Here is an 18,997-nt window from a genome sequence, read left to right on the forward strand (position 1 = left end):
CTCTCGTGCTCCACGTCGTCCCCGTTCACGAACACGAGCCTATCTCCCGCGCGGAGCCCCGAGGTCTCAGCCGGGCTGTCAGGCTCCACTAACCGGATAAACTGCCCCGTCTTACCTTTCTCTCCGTGGAGGTGGAAACCGTACCCGGTGTCCGCCTTGTCCAGCGTGCACAACCGGGGGCGTAAAGACTGGCTTTTGCTCGGCATTGTGGTGGTAAGGCTCCTCTCGCCTTCACTGTGTTTTTAAAGTGGAGTTAAAGCTCAGGATACTGCTTAGGAAGGGTGTGCGTAGAAATGCACCCAACCCCCGCCCTGGAGATTACTCCGTGGGAAACGGTGCTGGTGTTTGTTCCAGCTTCACACACGAGTTTAAGTCTGGATGTGTGTGTGTGTGTGTGTGTGTGTGTGTGTCCTCTCACTTGTGTAAATCTGCACTGTGACTCGGTGCTCTCACGCGAATTGGAGGTCCTGACCTGAGGACTGAGCTGAGGCTGGTTAAACTCACACAGCTCCCCTCTCTGTGAGCGACTAAAGTAGAAAAGCCACTCAGGAAGAGGGAGGTGCGTTCACGGAACTGCCCAGCAGGCTGCCTCATGCAAAGTAGGGACTCGAGGAGTAGTAAACACAAAACCAGGCTGTCCAGGAACATGCTAGAAGATAATGATGTTCAGAGGAGATAGAGCTTGGATTAAAGCAAAAATAAAAAACGTATTCATTAATTCCCACTATTTGTTTCATACGTTTAATATTCAGTATTTTTCTTTTGGTTCTTAGAAATTGCATTTGTAGTTCCCCCCTCACCTTTTGCCTTCTTTCCCCTTAATATGAAAAACACGTGTTGCACATTGTGTCATACTGTAGCTTACATATTTTTATTAAATGTTCTCCCTAATAATAAACCATTATTCATCTCTAAATGTCAGTTTAGCTATATCATTTGGCCAGAGAGGAATACATTACAGTGTGTTTGATGTTCCACAGTAATTTTATTGTGACATTATCAAACTTTAAAACATTTGATTCTTGTATAATTTCAACTAAGAATAAGTTCCCCCTGGTGTATAGTCTGTCATAAAAGAATAATTGATTTCAGGAATGTTAACCCTGTAAAGTCAACCTTTTGTTTATTCATGTATTCCTATTATTTTAATCTTTCTTTCTCTTATATCATTTTTATAATTGAATTGTAGTTTCCCTCATCACTTTGCCCTGTTTCCACACTGTGACCAGCACGTGCTGCAACTGTTGTCACATTGTTCACACTACTCTGAATACAATCTTATTTCTGGCGTCTTCAACATTTTTCAAGCCAAATAACACTTTCACACTTTCTGTGTATCTCCTAGTGTTTTCATTTAGCTGTGTCAATTATCTGAAGCATGAGTTTATTATCTGCCATTCCTTCTGGTAAAAGCACTAAATTGCAGCAATAATAGGAGAAAGTAATAAAGCTTAAATCTATCTCACAATCTTGGTTTAACAGCATCATTGGGCCAGACTGACATACATTACAGTTGTCTGTCTTTGATATTTAACAGTGATTATTTAGTTGTCACCTTATCACATTTAAAACATTTGATAATTTCCCCTGTGGAGTTTAGTCTCCAATTAAACTCCTCATTAATGTTGTTTCAAATATGTAGAGTCACTGTTAATATAAGGATATGCCTGATATGCCAGATTAGATTAAATTGCAATGATCAACATTCACACTTTAGTCATTCTGATAACCCTCTTTACATTTCGATATCAGAGTGATTCACCTTTAAAAATAGAGCAGTCATAAAACAGCTCAAATAAAAGCTGGGAGGATTTGACTCTTCATCTTGCTTCTGGTCCTGATAAGAGGACAGAGACAGGACTCTACCTGGGAATATACATCTACCTCACCGTAAGCACTAATGAATACAGCTTGTTGCTATTAGTTTAGTTGATGGGAAGTCATTCAGGTAATTATGTTTTCTTCACGGATAGAAAGTCTCCTTAATGTGTCTGGAGTGTGTGTGACTCATGGATGTGAGTGGGTGAGCCGCATTCAGGTGTGCAGCCCAGTGCAAGGAATTTAAAATGTCCTCCAAGTATATCATAATAACTTTACCTAACACATTAAAACAACCACAGCACTTACAAAACATCACTATACAGATGTTCAGCATCCTTTCAAAAACAGTAGATCTCTATATTGGAATAAAATAGACAGTACAATCCTGAGTCTACAGGTTGTCTAATTCAGGGGTTCCCAACTTTTTTTCCCAAGAGCCTCCCCAAATGACTCTTGAAGTTGCGCCCCCCCCCACACACACACACACAAGGGGGGGGGGGGGCGCAACAGCTGTAATTAAAGTTTAAAAGTCTCAAAAATGCTACAACTACTGTCACAAACTGGATGAATGTGAAGTATTTTGTTAAAGGAGGATCAAAGCGTAATTAAGGAGCACTATTGGAGTGACTTTGATGGTTATTGGACTCAGGATTCATTCATTTGGATTCCCGCTGAATGAAGAAATTAAAGGAAGGCGCAAGTGGAAACAATTCACAAAGGGATTAAACTGTTTAAAACACATGCTCAAAGTAAGCCGGATTTTGCCGATGTGTTTATGTGGATTCAAAAGTCGTAAATAATTTACAAAATGGAGGAGACCGATCTGATCGGAACAACTGTGACAAATAATCCAACTGAAACCGGCATGGACAATGACTATGTTTTAAAAATGCGCTTATCCAGAAAAGCCTGGTTTGGACACTTTACGCGCAGAAGAAACATTTCTATTAAAGAAAGAATTATACATGTCTGTCTTTTTATGCCTTTAGCTACTAACTTGAATTTTTATTCAAATGAATTAATCAATTATTTTTTAAATGTTATTGTAATGTAGAGACAAGGCTTTTAGCGACAATCATGTATTGCCTTACAATTATATGTAAAAAAAAACAAAGTAAAAAAACAAAACAAGTCTAAATATGATATTTGGCCTCAAATCATCTGAGGCCTGGCGCCCCCCCTGCGATCTTTGGCGCCCCCCAGGTTGGGAACCACTGGTCTAATTGATAAAACAATCTCTAGAGCAACATGTTAGAATATAAACAGGGTAGCTGCTGCCACACAGTGGCTCATTAACCTCAACACACCCTGTCACTCCCAACCCTCCAAAACCCCAACACACAAAACACACAGATGAGACTGACTTCAATAAAAAACACCAAATACATTACAAAATATACTTTTTTTATATATCTAATATGATAACAAAGCACTTTTTCATGGCACTTTGTGATCACTAACGCCTCAGAAGAGGGACGAATGTGACAGCCAGCTAAATTCCACAAGCAAACATTCATAATGAACATTGTACAAAGAAACAAGTTACAAAATGTGGAGCGTGAACAAATACAGCTTGGGTACAGTCTACACAACAACATCCATCGTTAGAGGAGACACATCAATGTTCTGGGAGTTCTGCGAGCACGTCTGTGTTTGCGGATGGTTAAAATGTAAATAGCATGCGAAGGTATTTCTAACCAAAAGATAAGAAAGTAATGATAATTATCTCTTTGTATGAAGCCTGGTGTGACAGTGGGTTGCTCAACCAGCACATTTACATGAACAGTACTTTAAATTAATTGTCACTGGCCCTGAATTGAATGTACAGACAAACACAGTGGGCGAGCGCCCTCAAAAAGTGGCTTTATTCTACCTAACAGCAATACAGATGTGAACAGACAGGATCATTTGAGCTACAATCTGACTGTGAGACTGACGTCCACTTCTCAAACACGCTAATTTATCAAAGGGTAAGACTGTAAGGCCAAAAGGGGTTCAGTTCACAGCCTGGTAAAACAGGGATGGAAACAAACTAAGAGCTGCAGGGCAAAATGCGATATCCACACCAACAGTCGTATTGATTGTTTGGATAAAACTGCCATTAATCATGAGTCAGGCTCTGCAGACTGCAGGATGAAAAATGTGGCACTGGTGAGAATTTGATGGAACTCGGTTTTTCAGTGTCTGCTGCTAGAACAAATACAACTCAAAAAGTTAACAGACGCCTCGCAGGCTTATTCTCTGCTGTGCTGCAGGGGTGAAGTATTTTTGTAGGTAGCTGGCAAACAAACGTTTTTTTTTTGTTCAGCAAGGTAATGTTCACGAAGAACATAGCTGTTATGATTTTTGAAACGTAAATGCAATTGCAAGCAGTGAAAAGCAACCAGGGTTGCATGATCTCAACATCAGAAATCCTTATCTGCGTTACAAAAGCTTTTCCTTTCAGCGTGATTCTTTGATGAATCTACGAGTTGCAAAAGTTAAGTAGGAATAATTAGCACAAAAAAACGCATTGCAAAAACGCTAACTAATTTAATGGGTTTCGGACTTATTCCTGCAGCACACTTGACTCGCATCTTGACCCCAGCCAGTTGCAATAGAATTTGCAAGAGCCAAGAAACGCTAGGATCTATTTCCTTTATTTGGCAGTAAACACAACACCTACTGTGGGCCTGCCAAAACCGTGCTGCGTTTAGAGCACAGTGTGTTCATGTTTGAATCTTTTGCACTGAAACTCAATGTCCAAACATAATTGAAGGGAGTAGTTTCCCTAAATGTGTCCTCTTACCAAATAATAAACTCTTCAGATCTACATCAATCACAAGAGTGCCATAGTTTTCATCCAAAACGATAAATGATGTGTTTGCAGCTATTTAGAATAGAAAGATAATTATGTTTTTTCTGTGTCCCTGGAGATACTGCATTTCTGATTGCAACTCCTGACTTGTCATTTGATACAACTGTCACTACAAAGACCACACACATTTCTACAAATTCACATTTCAGATAAGGTATGGCTGCCAATCCAGATTCACTTTCCATTGGAGCTTAAAGCCCAGTGGTGGAGACGAGGTCGTCCGCTTCTCAGGTTTGGTGCTGGGATTGGCTTTTATGTAAGAGAGCAGACTTTATTTTTATTTTTACCTCGATCCAACTCCTTCCCTTCCTCCCCCTCCTTCTCGCTCTGCGTGTCTCTGCCTGGAGATCAGTGTCAGCTACATGTGGCCACAGCAGCTCGACTTGTGCTTCTGAGCCTCGATGTAGTCGTGTATCTGGAACTTGGGCTCATTCTGCTGCTGGGTGGCTCTGTGCTTCAGCTCCCTGATGAAGAGAGATGCAGGAAGTTAGATACAGAGGAGGTGGATGTGTGGGATGGAGCACACAGGGTGAGCAAATCAAGAAAATGAGAAAGGAAGAGAAATTTAAAAAAAGAACAAGCGAGGGAGAGAAACTCATATCTGTACTGAGATTTAATCAAAATGCCTTTGGCAAGAACCATTTAATCAAACTTGCACTTAAAATACACACAACGATTTCAAATCACCCTCTACTGTATTTCACAGCTCTGGGGACATGCTGTGCAATCAGTGTTCTTTGTGACAAAAACAATGATTCTTTCTGCCTTTCAATAGGAAAGGTGTGTGCTCACGGAAGTCAGTCAAAAGCAGAAATTGCACAGCTGATGTTTGAAATCCACAGGGAGCCTCAAACATGCACAATCACAGTTTAACAACAACAGGAAGAAACAAGATATTAGCTAAAGAATCATTAGAGGAAATAGTTGCATGAATCAGAGAGAAGTCTGTGAGCATCGAAGAGAAACATCAAAATGATCAGGGAAGGAGAGAAACCCGAGTATGCAACATTCATTATAATGCATGTGTTTATGACTCCATGAGCATGAATCCAAATGAATTCATGCACTTTTTTTTTAATATAAGAAGAGAACGTTGCGCCAATTTAACAGGTCTAGAAACAAAATGTTTTTCTCCCTTCAGAGGACTATATAAAAGACGCCTTTAAAGTGTCCCAATATTAGTTTTACGGATCAATGCAGCTGTTTTCGGTAATGAGAAAAGTGCCATGGCTTCTCTGTATGACCCCTTTGAGAGTTTGTTTTTCGTTTCTATCTCTGTTTGGCTGTTATTTTCTTTAGTGAGAGTTGTTTGCTCTCATTCCAGGGGGCTGGTAGACTTTCCACCAGTCACTTCTGTCCAGCTTTCTGTAAGGAAAACCTGCTGTGATGCCTTCATTCAGAGCTCAGCATTAAGACACTTGGCCGATAAAGAAATCATGTTCAGATTTAAAAAATAGTTGCATCCTTCAGGGATTTCCCCCCTGTTGTTAGCTTAAGAGCTACATGCAGTGTGCTGTTGGATGGACATCTTGTATTACATGGAATACTCAAATGAAATATATTATATGGCCTAAAGCAAGTGGCCCATTTAAAAAAATGTTTTAATTCTAAAACACAACAGCCTCCACTCTGGGCGATACAGTTGGACACAAAGTCTAGTTCCAGTTGGTCCTTAAGGTATTGGATTGGACTGAGTTTAGGATTCTATGCTGGACACTCAAGTTCTTCCACATAAATGTTACAAAAAGGGTATTTATGTGCCTCATGTTGTAAATCAAGGCATATTGGGAAAGAAGAGTGTCTACGACCTTTCGCCAAAAGTTGAAAGCACACTTATCATCATATCATTCTATAAGGCAGTACACTTCATTTCGGAAGTAAATTTACTTATTTACATTTGTTGTATTTAAATGAACTGCCAGGCAAAGAAATCTGTCAAATCAACACGCATTTATGGGCCAACTTTAGTCTGTATGCCCTACTTTTGGCAGCCTTAGTCATCTAGTAGATTTTTTTCACGTATACAAATATAAATAGTTGCAGCTATAAGACTTACTTTGCTATAGCGAGAAAGGCCAGCTCCACATTGACTCCTGTCTTCGCACTGGTCTCCATAAATGGTACACCATATTCCTAGATGAAAAACATCAGATGAGCAAGTGGAGTGGCTGTTGTTGAGATGTGACCACACAGAGGAGTGATACATTACCTTCGCCAGCCTCTCTCCATCCTCCGTCTTCACGACCCTCTCTGCAGCAACGTCTGCCTGTGAGACAGCAAGAGAGGAAAACAACACCATGAGAGGAGGACGGAGGGTCATAGATGCACCATACCATTAGCTACACTGATGCAGCATCGTGTCTCTCTGCACGTCCTCTAATCTGCCGCCGGCTGCTGAGCTAGACTGAGCTAGCTAGCTCTCTCAGACTGATGAGATGTCAGAAACTCCACCTCAAGCAGAAGAGCAGCACCCCCACACACACTGATGCCCCCCAGTCCTGCTGCTCTCACAGCAAACCATCTGATTTGCTGCTGTGTGACATCTCTGACCCCGGAGAAAGGTGAGTCCTCTCTGATCCAGCAGAGGGAGCTTAGAAATATATCAGCTCTGACTGCAGATGTATCACCAGCGGCAGTGCGGAAGCTCAAAGCCATTGATAAGTAATGTTTGTGTCAGATATTGAATTTATCCTTCCCAGATCGGTAGAATTAATTTGTGTGGTTCTGTCAGTCTACCATATTTATGTTCACTGGAGGGAATGTCTTCTCAAAGACTAAAACAATCAATAGAGAGACACAAACACAATTGAGACTGTGCTTCACTTGTAAATGTTAAAACAAGTGAGTGAGAGTTCACATTCATGCAGTGGAGGCAGTTTCTGGCTTTAAGGTGTTCACATGTCTGCTTGAGTGTGATACAATTGTGCTAAGAGACCAGTTATCCTCATGATCTTCTTATGGAGCGGAAAAAAGGAAGCTTTGCTCACCTTGTTGCCGAGCAACATGATGACCACATCCTTCTGGGCATACTCGTGAATTTCAGTCAGCCAAGCCTTTCAAAGTAAAAAAGAAAGAGAGATACAGGAGGGGGGAGAAGAAAGAGATTAGTCCTTTAAAAAAACTCAAGTACCATCGCGTACAGTCTTAATTTTTGTCCTGCTCCTGAGCTCAGATTTTACAATCCTCCAATCAATCATGCTGAGACTCAGTCACTCTCATCCCTGAACACTTTTATTGCTTTTCATTACTGAAACTTGGAAATGCGTGGCAGAGCAACTGATAACATCGTGTCATTTCCAAAGAGGGCTGGGAGAAAATGTTGGAGGTACTTTGCATTTAAACCAGTCAAAGTGAAACGTTCAGCTTGAGAGGCTCGAGGAAGTGAAAATGAACTGACAGAATAAAGAGAGAAGGAGTGGGAGGGAAAGTCATTTAATAGTCTTACCCTGATATTGTCAAACGACATCTTACTGGTGATATCATAGAGCAGAAGTAACGCTGTAAAGGGAAACAGAACATTGTTATCTTCACACTGTCATATGCAACACATTAACACCTACCTGCACACTTTCTAGGCACAATAATAAATTATAGGCTACACATCTCAGCCAGCAGGTTGCCTCCCTACCTACACCACCCGTTCCTACACACACTCATACACACACAGAGAGCATGAGGAAGTGCATGCATTATAAAATCTAAGGTTACCCTGGGCATCTCTGTAGTAGGCGTGCGTTACGCTTCGGAATCTCTCTTGGCCCGCTGTATCCCAGATCTGCAAACCACATAATTACACAACAGCTAGCGTGGGAAAACTGAACCGCATGAACAATCCCCACAGTAAATCCTACACAGCCAACGACTAAAGCAGAAAACACACCATTATATTTCCCTACTGAGCCAAAAATGCAGACAATATATATATAGTCAAAATTGAGTAAAGACTTATTTTATATAGTTTTAAAAAACCGCATAATTTCAAAGAAAATTAGCTGCCTCGAGATAAGTTAGCCACAGCTAGCCGCTTAAGCTAAATGTACAGTCTACTACCTATGTTGTTTTCTTGAAAAATAAACACATCAGCTATAACTAAATAACATTTTAGGCAATTTAGTGTGTCATGCCATATAAATAAGGTAGAAACAAAATCTGGTCATGCAGAATAAAACAACTAACAATAAAATGGGTATGCTATAGGATAAGAGGCCTAGCTGAGCAGGGTGAACATTTTGAAAAGCCTTACAGGTTTTTTAGTGCCATATAACTTTAATTTTTCAGAGGTATTAGCTAAAACCCTAACTAAACAATAAAAAGGCTAGCTGCTAAAGTTGAAATTGAAATACATACATTTTGATGAACATATTGGAAGTTAAGCTAAATAGCCTAGTTTAGCAGAGTAGCTGCAATGTAAGCTGACTCCAGTTCAACATTGTGTGGTTGTGCTTATTTTATACTTAAACTTAAAATGTATACAATTTAAATTAATAAATGATATTACATGCAGGTAATGACAAATACATAGAAAGCTAAATTAACACATTTCTGACTTGTAATCACATTTATTTCTAGTTTTCTAAAAGCAGAGTGCAGTCTTTTCAATAATTGGTTTAATAAGACATACAAATATGTATGAAATCCTATCATGCGGTTTATGAATACTGTTTATTTTTTGCCAAACACTAAGCGTTTAGGTACAGTAGGCCCATCACCTTTATTTAGACTCATGTTGGAAGAGTCTAGTTTGGAATCATTAACAGGATTAGAATCATGTTCATGGCCCATGCAAGGAAAACAAATTAAAAGCATTTCCTTGTAAGGAGGAATCTAATTGTGGCACCTCCCACTCAGTGTCGAATGAACAGGTTATGATGATAGACAGGTTTGTGCCTTGGATTAACAGCTTGTTGCTGGCACACAATCATGCAGAGTGGCTCATATTGTATCAATACAATATCAGAGCCTTTGATTTGATTGCATGGCAGTACAAACAATGACAGTCATTTAGGTGTACATTATTTAGGCCATCTATAGATTTGAGAAATCTTTTCAGATGATTTTCGATTCTGTAAACATTTACCAGATGAGTCAATTGGAAAATGGTTTTAAGGAGGATGTAATTATTTGTCATTCAATGAGCTAATAAGGAAGACATCTTCTTAGCTCAGGTAAAGGTCTGTGATCTTACCTGGAGTTTGACTTTCAGGTTGTCGACATCCACCACTTTATTCTGCAAACACGAGAAGAGCAGTGAGAGTCTGACAGTCCACCATATGCTTTACAGACTGGAGTGCTGTAAAAAAAAACTAAACAGAAATGAATGTTGAACATCACCGCAGACTAAGAAAAGCTAAGAGACTCAGCATGTGGTAAAATAAACGAGACAACTAAAAGTGTCTTTGAACGATGGCAGAGAAAGTAATTTGCAACACCCACACAACAGCAAGGTCCTGGGATTAGACTTAATTACACAACAGCGAGAAAGACGGCTGGCAGCATAACAACTGACTCCCCCGTTAATTTCCTGCAGCAGGGTGCCCTCTGATTTCCTGTAGAGAAAGGATCGTCTTAAAATAGTTATGGTTATAAAAAGCTAAATGTGTACAGATGATTATGTTGAAGAAAGAGTGAATGGAAATCAAGGTGATGCTAACATGCATTATTTAAACATGCGTGCTCCAACATGCTTAAATGAAACAACAGGTTCTCTCACGCTCTGTTTAATGGAGGCTGCGGGTTATTTTTATTTGATGTGACCTGCTGTAGCATCAAGCCAGGTCACAGCCACATGTCAACCTTGCACAGAAAAACACACCACAGAGAGATGAAGGAAGTGTGACTAACAAATGCTCTGCAGCACTTCCTTAATCACTTCGTATCAGTGACAGGTCACCACAAACAGCCCCTGCCTTTCCTCTGAAGGCACACAAATGTGCTTGAAGGAAATACAGTCAGGGCTTCACAGTGACAAAAGAAAACCTCTGCGATTTGTGAGAGAGACAAAGCGGCCTTATGCCAAATCCTCTGCCTTGGCAGAATGGACATAGTTAAACCCCTGCACTAGTTGCTATGGTTTTCCATTTCCCCCCTCAATTATGACATTGGAGGAGCCTGCATGCCGAGTAACTGCTACAAGGAAGCATGCCAAAAATAGACCGGCCATGTTACAAGCTGCCACAACAGCCTGCCTATCCATGCACAGAGCACCACCTCAGCATACTGACTCAACTGCTCCATCAGATCCTCGGTTTCTAAGCAGCTTTGCTCCTGTGCATAAGTAGAAGACAGAAATATATTGTTTATATTAAGAGTGATTTTTCCGATTCAATGGTGTGACAATGAATGTAAAAGTTAACCAGTGTCAGTTTACTTTCCCTAATGGTTTTTATGAATGGGATCATCTGGCCGCAGCACTTGTTGCTTTGGTTTGAGTGGTGACCCGATGAACCGTTTATGCTCTTGAATCAATGTCCATATAGATCATGTATCTGTCAGACATCCATTACACTCTGTGATGTCTACACTACCATCAGAAGAAGACAATGCATCACTCTGGATAATGCAACACAATCTCCTCCTCAAACAACCCCTACTTGACTTGCCATTAGTGTGAGTGTTGTGCCCTGATTGGAGGGATACAGAAGGTTGAAAACATTCGCTTCAAACAACCTATTGTTTCATCTCTGCAAAGAAAGATACACAGTAGAAATATGTGTGTGTGTGTGTGTGTGTGTGTGTGTGTGTGTGTGTGTGTGTGTGTGTGTGTGTGTGTGTGTGTGTGTGTGTGTGTGTGTGTATGCATGAGGTATATGTCACTGTAGGAGCTGGTCTGTCGGCACTGTGACTCCTTCAGGATCGAGCTGTGCTGTAGCCTTTCCAGGAGAGACGTGGGCAGGCACCTGCCAAGACATTTATGAACAGAGGCTCGCAGCACAAGTGTTCTGAGGACTTGAATGATCGGTGAGAGGATTTGTACATTTGGTGCCATCATCGCAGAATGACTAAGTGTTCCCCGCAGAAGTAAGGTGATAATTGGGCCACAGTGTGACTCTAACAATTCTGTCTTTTGTCACTTTTGATATATCATTAGAAGGCAAATGTTTCCGTATATTAGCAACGAATAATAACACAAACACAGGAATAATGAACAGTATAACGAGCCATTCTGTGAGACTGTTCAAAAGCATCTCTCTCACCCTAAAGTCTATTCCAACGGTGGCTATAAAGTTGCCTCCCAGAAATGCCCCGTCTTTAAAGCGCACCAAGACGCACGTCTTCCCCACGGACGAGTCTCCCAGCAGCATCACCTACAGCAGACCCACCACCAGAGAAGAGGGACAACAGGTTACAAAGCATGACTTAAGATAAGATTAACAGTCCCCCCTGAAGAGGAAATTGAAGCTGAAGGATGTGCTGCAGACAATATGTGCAATAATCATGATGTTTGACTCAGATGTTGGACAATGCCTTATTTTGGTAAGATTGCAACCAACATGTGACACTCCAGGGAGATGATTCAAGACATTTCAAACCACTCTGTAATTTTAACTCTCATCATGTTTCAGTGTGCATCCAAAAGGAATCAATATAATTCCAACAGGATGTGCAATTATACAATCCATCCAGCCCATCCAGTTATTCACACAGTGACATAAACATATTTGTGGATAACACTGCAATTAACTTTTGTCTTTGGGTCTTTATTAAACAGTTGCAGGTATTCATGTTAAATATTTAATGAGAGGGAGCAACAAGTACACCCTCAGCAAATATTTTCTTATCTGTTAGGGCGGACAAAGCAAGCTCGAGAGATTTAAAGGCTTAGACAGACTTCTTAGTCATTTAATTTAAAACCATCAGGTGTTTAAAAACATTGACAATGCATAAATGCAGACTTAAAGGTTGTTGTCCTATTATTCTCCAGATGTGGAGAGTATACAATAATGTTGTTGCTGCTGGTACACACAGATGTTTATGTATGTCAAACCTACATACACAGACACCTGTTCCACCAGCAGCACCACCAACAGAAACACAAAAAGACGGAAATACACACCTTGAAGGCAATATCATAATACTCGTTAACAGAAGCGCATCTCTCCAACATATATTTTGACGTTCCGTTTTTAGCCTGCTTTTCCAGCAACATTGTATTTCTTTCGGACATCTCAAAGCCACGAAAAGACGCGCAGGCTGAGAAAAAGCCAAAGCGCAGTTTATCTCCGAGATGTGTCCAAGAAAGACGCGCAAGGTGTCCGCGAGATCTCCGCCGCTCAGTCCCGGTGTCCGCGAGCCCCTTCTGCTCGCATTACTGCGCGTGGCCACAAAATGATCACCAGGCGCTTCCCAGAGGAGGAAGAGATTAAACAAATAAAAATAATCACACCTTAATATCGCACAGTAAGAAGACTGAACTTGAAACCCAATCCTCTACATCCACCAGCAGTCAACAAAGCGGTGATGGCAAACAGGCGGAAACATTTCTCTGCATCCTGGCGTGGGCAGATGGTTAACTGAGCGTGAGGACGTCGGCAACCGGCAGTGTTTCAGGCTGACATTGTGCCCAATAACAGCTGTGGGGGTCAAGCACACTGCTGGCCGACTCATCCGCCACAGGTGGTGCTGAGGAGGGTCAGAGAGGGGAGCAGAGACCCGGAGAGGAGGGGGGAAACATGAATTGTGACTAATTAGTGTAAATACACTTGATGTATAATGTGATTTATTCATTCAAGATGGAGAAACTCTTATTGGACGCAAAATGGCATGCACACCTTAACCAGTCATTTTTCCTAACATGTTTCCTTTAAATAGGCTATATCAGGGAAATATGCCTGAACTGTGACTGATTAATCGAAATAAACTTACCGTGATTTACATTTAAAATGGATAAACTCTTATTGGTGCATAAAATGGCGTGCAAACCTCATCCAGATTTATTTTTCCTAACATGTTTCCTTTAAATATATCAGGAAAATTGCTGCCAATCATCACAAAAAGTAGATCCTATTCTTTTATATAATTCTTTATAACACATTTGTTCTTTACCATCCCTCCCCACAACATAAAAACAATGATCCCACTTATCTTCTTATCAAAATGTATAAACAATATTCCACATTTGTTCAATGAATGAGCTTGTCAGTCATGTCTAAAATGGTTTGTCTGAAAAATGAATCTTTCCAGAGTTTGTCTCCCCCCAGTGTTCAAGGCTCCCCTCCTCAGCGGTGACAGGGCTCATGGCCACGATCAGATTTCATTTATGTTATATAACATGTCATTATTTGACTGAACTCATCTCTCAGTGCCAGCGGCTTCAGCTCCCCCCGTCTGACATGAGCCGATGAAACATGTATATATGGAGCTGATTGAATGCTTGATTTGATCATGAATGAAGCTCTCAGATGAACAGCATGTTGTCATTAATTTATTACATTTATCAGTGTATGATAACAATTCCCTGATGTGGAAAAAAATATTATCTTCCAAGAAAATCCAGCATTGTTTTTTTCCCTTTATTCATCCTATGGCAAATGGAAAAAATGCACAACAGGAATAAAATACCATGAATAATATTGTTTGTCATGTTGTTTGTGTGCATATCGTAGTGCAATCCTGCAAAATGGCAAAAGATGATCCTTCAATTCTCTAGTCCTCGAGTAAACAGAAGGGCTTGAAGGCAAAGAAAGCTTTAAAAGGTTAAAGTTTATTCTAGCCGAGTGAGCCCGAGCAACACACGCTTGATGGATGTTAACCTTCAGTGCATATAAGGCACTTTATTCTGAGCACCTGCACAGCAACAAAAATAACCAAATAATGATAAGTGTATTTGCAGACACTTCTGCTGTTTATGTGGTGCATTTCTCCCCAGGGTCTTTTGAAGCTTGAATCATACTCCAGCACAATCCTCTGCTAATGCAAGACTTCCACCCAGATGTCCTCGTTCCTCCTGTGCTGCTGTAATGGCACTGACACAAAGCCAAAGTGATCGCAGCGGAAGAATCACACATTAAATGAGCACCATATGCATCTTTCCTGTTTGTCTCCTTTTTTTCTACCACTTGCCACACAGAGTGCACCTCCCCCTCAACATGTCACACAGCGTTACATCACTCTCCTCCGCTGCAAACATCCAGCAGCAAAGGACCTTAATTAGCAGTACTGTCTTCAGAAGCAGTGGCATCATTAACCATAATAATACACACACACACACACACACACACACACACACACACACACACACACACACACACACACACACACACACACACACACACACACACACACACACACACACACACACACACACACACACACACACACACACACACACACACACACACACACACACACACACACACACAGTGTTAAGGCAGTGTAATGAATGCAGTGAGAAGATGCAACATCCCACACAGGAGGAAACAACTGATACATGCTGGACTCACACAGCAGAGACCCAGAGAAGATTGGCTCAGGGAAGATGAAAACATGCGAGGGAGGGTGTGGGGGGGACAGGAAGTGTGTGTGGACTCACTGTGAAGCCGATGCCCACGGTGGCAGTGAAGGATCCTGGGAGGAACTTGCCCTGGTCGAACTGAACCAGCAGGGAGGTCTTGCCCACGCCGCTGTCCCCCACGAGGATGGTCTGCAGAGAGATGCAACGTCAGGTTTCCCCGCTAACTGCCTGAGGCCAGTGCACTGTGAGTGGGAACATAGTGTGTGTGTGTGTGTGTGTGTGTGTGTGTGTGTGTGTGTGTGTGTGTGTGTGTGTGTGTGTGTGTGTGTGTGTGTGTGTGTGTGTGTGTGTTAATGCACATCTGTTGATCAGGGCACAGCTCTCTGTTCTGTAATAACATGTGATGTCTGATGCCTCCAAGAAGGGAAGGGCACCGTGGAGCACTGAACTGGGAAGAAGACAATGCATCACTCTGGCAAGTGCAACACCATCGTCTCCTCAAACAACCCCTACTTCACTTGCTAGTGAGTGTTGTGCCCTGATTGGAGGGATACAGAAGGTTGAAAACATTCGCTTCAAACAACCTATTGTTTCATCTCTGCAAAGAAAGATACACAGTAGAAATCTGTGTGTGTGTGTGTCCAATACTGTGTAACTGTATCAAAGAAGGCTGCTTTTATTCATACCGCTATCTCTCTTTACCTTGCCCTTCACTTGTACACATTACGCTAACAAAAATAAAACAATGCTTTGTTTCGGGTGATTATAGAACAGAAGAAAGTAGTACTGATCATACTATTACATTCCTGCCAATACATCTCTCTAAATAAGAACAAATGTAAACCTTTTTGAACATTAAAGAATGTCAACATGTCACAATAGGACACACACACACACACACACACACACACACACACACACACACACACACACACACACACACACACACACACACACACACACACACACACACACACACACACACACACACACACACGATATGACACAGTTCTCATGTCCGGGGGTCATGCGTCTCCCCCGCAGGGATGTGCTGCGACTTGCCACCAAAGCTCTGGACGTGGGCATCAATCGGCCTGCTTGTCGCCATGGTTATCGCCTCCTCGGGTGCCGCGGTGCAGGCGTCCAGCCCGGAGCTCCTCAGCAGCAGACGCTTGCCTCCTTGTTGACATTTATCACCCCCCCCCCCACCCATCCTCCTGCTCCTCCTTCTCGACCCCGCTGCCTCTTATCTGCGCTCTCAAAGAGCCCCCATGCAGCGCAGCATCACACGCAGCGCTCTGAAACGCACACTCTAATCACCGACATCCACCAGTTGGGCACATTCGACTCTGCTATTCCATTAAAAACGCAGAATGGTGACAGTTTGAGCAGATAAACAAGAAGAAAATCAAAGGCTCTCTGCGGCTTTAAGGAGAGGGTTTGCTCTCTTTGAAGATGTATTTTAAACGATGAGTAAAACAATATTCTTAATGCTGAAAATACAGATATAAGCTTCAGAAATCCAGCAAACAGACAATGACGTTTCAGACAAAGCATACAGTAGTGTTTATAAATAATATAGGATTATATTGTTGCTCTTCTGAATTAAAGGCATTCACAGACATGTTTATTTCCCACAGTGTGAGTTTGCACAAACCGGGCCCTTAAGTCCTCATGATGCACTATGTGTGCATGACTCACAGCGTGTTGTGCAGTGTTAAGCTGGCCAGCATGAAATCAACATTTGACTATTTAATGCGTCCCCTCATTAATTTGTAATACTGGCATGTAATCGTTCTCAGGACAAACTGTCGGAGAACAAAGCAGGAGTGAGGGGGCCTTTATCTCCAGGAAGCACATGTGGGACTGTGTGGATGCACCGAGTGATGATGGAGGTGACAGTGGGGGGGGGGTTCACTTTGTACAGGGCCTTATTGCAGGAGTAGAGATGCTGAACATGTCTCCATGGCAACATGACATTTCGACAAGTTGTTTGAGTGTATTTGAGTGGCATTGATCATACAAAATGAGTTGAAGGGGGCCATATTCTGCTCACTTTCAGGTTAGTATTTAGTGCTTCTACTGGGACATGTCTCCATGCTTTATTGTTTCCTCATACTGCCTGTGCTGCAGAACCTCTTTTCACCCTGCGTCTGAAACCAGAGCCCAGTTTGCTCTGATTGGTTAGCTGGCCGGCTCTGTTGCGGTTGGTCAACCGCTTAGAGATTGTCCCGCCCCTTAGCTTATCACGTACAATGTGTTGGAGCGCTAACCAATAGAAGGGCAAGTGTTACATGGTGTAAACAAAGTAGTCCAATGATTTTAGCCTTTGCAGACCGTTTACATGCACTAAAACATATAAGGCACTACAGGAAAGGGAAAACCCAAACAAGCATTATAGGGCCCCTTTAATGTGTTTGCTTGAGTGTTGGAGGTATTGGCTTTAGAGATGTCTACCTTCTCTCAGATGAATATTCTAACACAGGAATGTCTCTTTCCAGAACTCATGACCCGTTTACTCCATAATCCACCGACTGAAGGGAGTTGTTCCTCCAAGAAGCTGCTCACAACAAGCTTTGGGATTATCTTGAGTAAGCGGGTCATGCATTTTGGAAAGAGGCAATGCTGTTGGAATTTAAAAAAAAATGTGTGGCTTTTTTAAGAACCACAACACGGGTGCCGTCTGGTTTGATTACATTTGAGAGAAGGCACACATCTCTACGGCCGATAGCTCTTATACTGTGACCTTTTCTTTCAAATATATGCATTTAGCTCCAACAACTTATTATTTGAATAAGCGTGTATTCGGAGAGAAACAGTAAGAGAGTACAGGAAACGGTTTTTTTCATGCTTCCTAAACCATTCAGCAGCTTTTTCTTTAAACGCTGAACTCAGCCTTCACATTAAGAACAATTATTACACTCAAAAGAAACTCAATAAAACCAAATCCTCCCATGTTTGCAACGTTTCTTCCTCTTTTTCTACGTCTGAACACGAGCCGGTCTGACAAGATTTTGGATTATACAGTACATTAATGTTAACCAAAGAGTAAAGAAATATCTCGCTAAAACAGCTTTTTGTTACAGTTTCTAAAAGTACTTTAAAGTGTTCTGGAGATCCAATTGGCCTATTCTAGCTTGCAAAGAGTCCAGCCATCTGTATGCTCTGTAGTTTCTGGCAGGCGGTGACTCGGCAAAACAACAAATATAATCAGAAATGTGTTTGCTGAGCAAGAAGGAGTTTGTTCTGGCCTCACAGACAATGCTCTGCCTACTTGGCAAATATTGAACGGCTGAGTTATTGAGGGTCTTGAAGCGTACAAATAAGTCATATTGTCAAAACAAATGCCGTCAAATTATTTTTTCTTTGATCATTTCTTGATTTATTTACCAAATTGTCGGTAATAGAGACAATTATTGATTCATCATTTTTAATTATTATATCTATTTCATTATGAACACTTATTATATGATATTATGGCACTCATTGTAGCCGCCATGATATGGAGCACTCCATATTAAAACATGTTGATTCTGCTGGAGTATATTAACACAGCTACAGTAAGTATCCAGTTATCCTGAAGACGTTTTTTTTGACAAGCTGGCAGTGTTTTTTAATGTATGTGCAGAGGGAGCACACTTTAAAAATATTGTTAAATTGCTAGATAATAATTTCCACTCGGTTTTCTACCTTTTTTGTTAATTTAATCCCCGTTTCAATTTCAGATTTGACACATTCTCCTCATGATTACTAGAAGCAATGATTGATTACCTTGTGTGTCAGGTCTTCATTATAGGGGAAGGGGTTGGATGTGGGGGTCTGTCCGTCCTCTGTGTCCGTGTCCACTGCAGACGACCCGTAAGCGCTGT

The 18,997-nt window shown here is 41.5% G+C and overlaps 2 protein-coding genes across 3 annotated transcripts in view; both read right to left on the reverse strand.

Annotated features, from left to right (window-relative positions):
• Window positions 1–520, reverse strand: part of slc9a3r1b (SLC9A3 regulator 1b) — a 34,215-nt gene extending 33,695 nt beyond the window's left edge. The window contains exon 1 of the mRNA XM_034212933.1: window positions 11–520. Within this exon, the coding sequence (XP_034068824.1) occupies window positions 11–206 (196 nt within the window). The 5' untranslated portion in view covers window positions 207–520. The remainder of the gene's footprint in view (window positions 1–10) is intronic.
• Window positions 521–3,204: 2,684 nt separating this feature from the next.
• On the reverse strand, window positions 3,205–13,253 carry LOC117544155 (ras-related protein Rab-37-like). 2 transcript variants are annotated; one of them, XM_034212989.1, is made up of 9 exons: window positions 13,062–13,253; window positions 11,872–11,982; window positions 9,864–9,905; window positions 8,387–8,453; window positions 8,124–8,176; window positions 7,666–7,731; window positions 6,888–6,944; window positions 6,735–6,811; window positions 3,205–5,142 (listed from the first exon to the last, which is right to left on the reverse strand). In XM_034212989.1, exons 2-9 carry the CDS (start codon window positions 11,977–11,979, stop codon window positions 5,037–5,039), a joined length of 576 nt encoding a protein of 191 aa, XP_034068880.1. In that variant the 5' UTR covers window positions 11,980–11,982; window positions 13,062–13,253; the 3' UTR covers window positions 3,205–5,036. The 2 variants fall into 2 exon arrangements, with proteins under 2 accessions (XP_034068880.1, XP_034068879.1); XM_034212988.1 differs by having other exon boundaries at window positions 12,732–13,248.
• Between the last annotated feature and the right edge of the window lie 5,744 nt (window positions 13,254–18,997).

Source organism: Gymnodraco acuticeps, unplaced genomic scaffold (genome assembly GCF_902827175.1).
Source record: "Gymnodraco acuticeps unplaced genomic scaffold, fGymAcu1.1, whole genome shotgun sequence".
NCBI classification, from domain to species: domain Eukaryota; kingdom Metazoa; phylum Chordata; class Actinopteri; order Perciformes; family Bathydraconidae; genus Gymnodraco; species Gymnodraco acuticeps.

Bases quoted from the DNA above. Each gene is read 5' to 3' on its own strand.
- LOC117544155 (XM_034212988.1), bottom strand. From the start codon at position 12,842: ATGTCCGAAAGAAATACAATGTTGCTGGAAAAGCAGGCTAAAAACGGA. The intron at 8,177-8,386 runs GTAACCTTAGAT...TTCCCTTTACAG, and splicing joins CTACTACAGAGATGCCCAGG to CGTTACTTCTGCTCTATGAT. The intron at 6,945-7,665 runs GTGAGCAAAGCT...GCTGTCTCACAG, and splicing joins TCATGTTGCTCGGCAACAAG to GCAGACGTTGCTGCAGAGAG.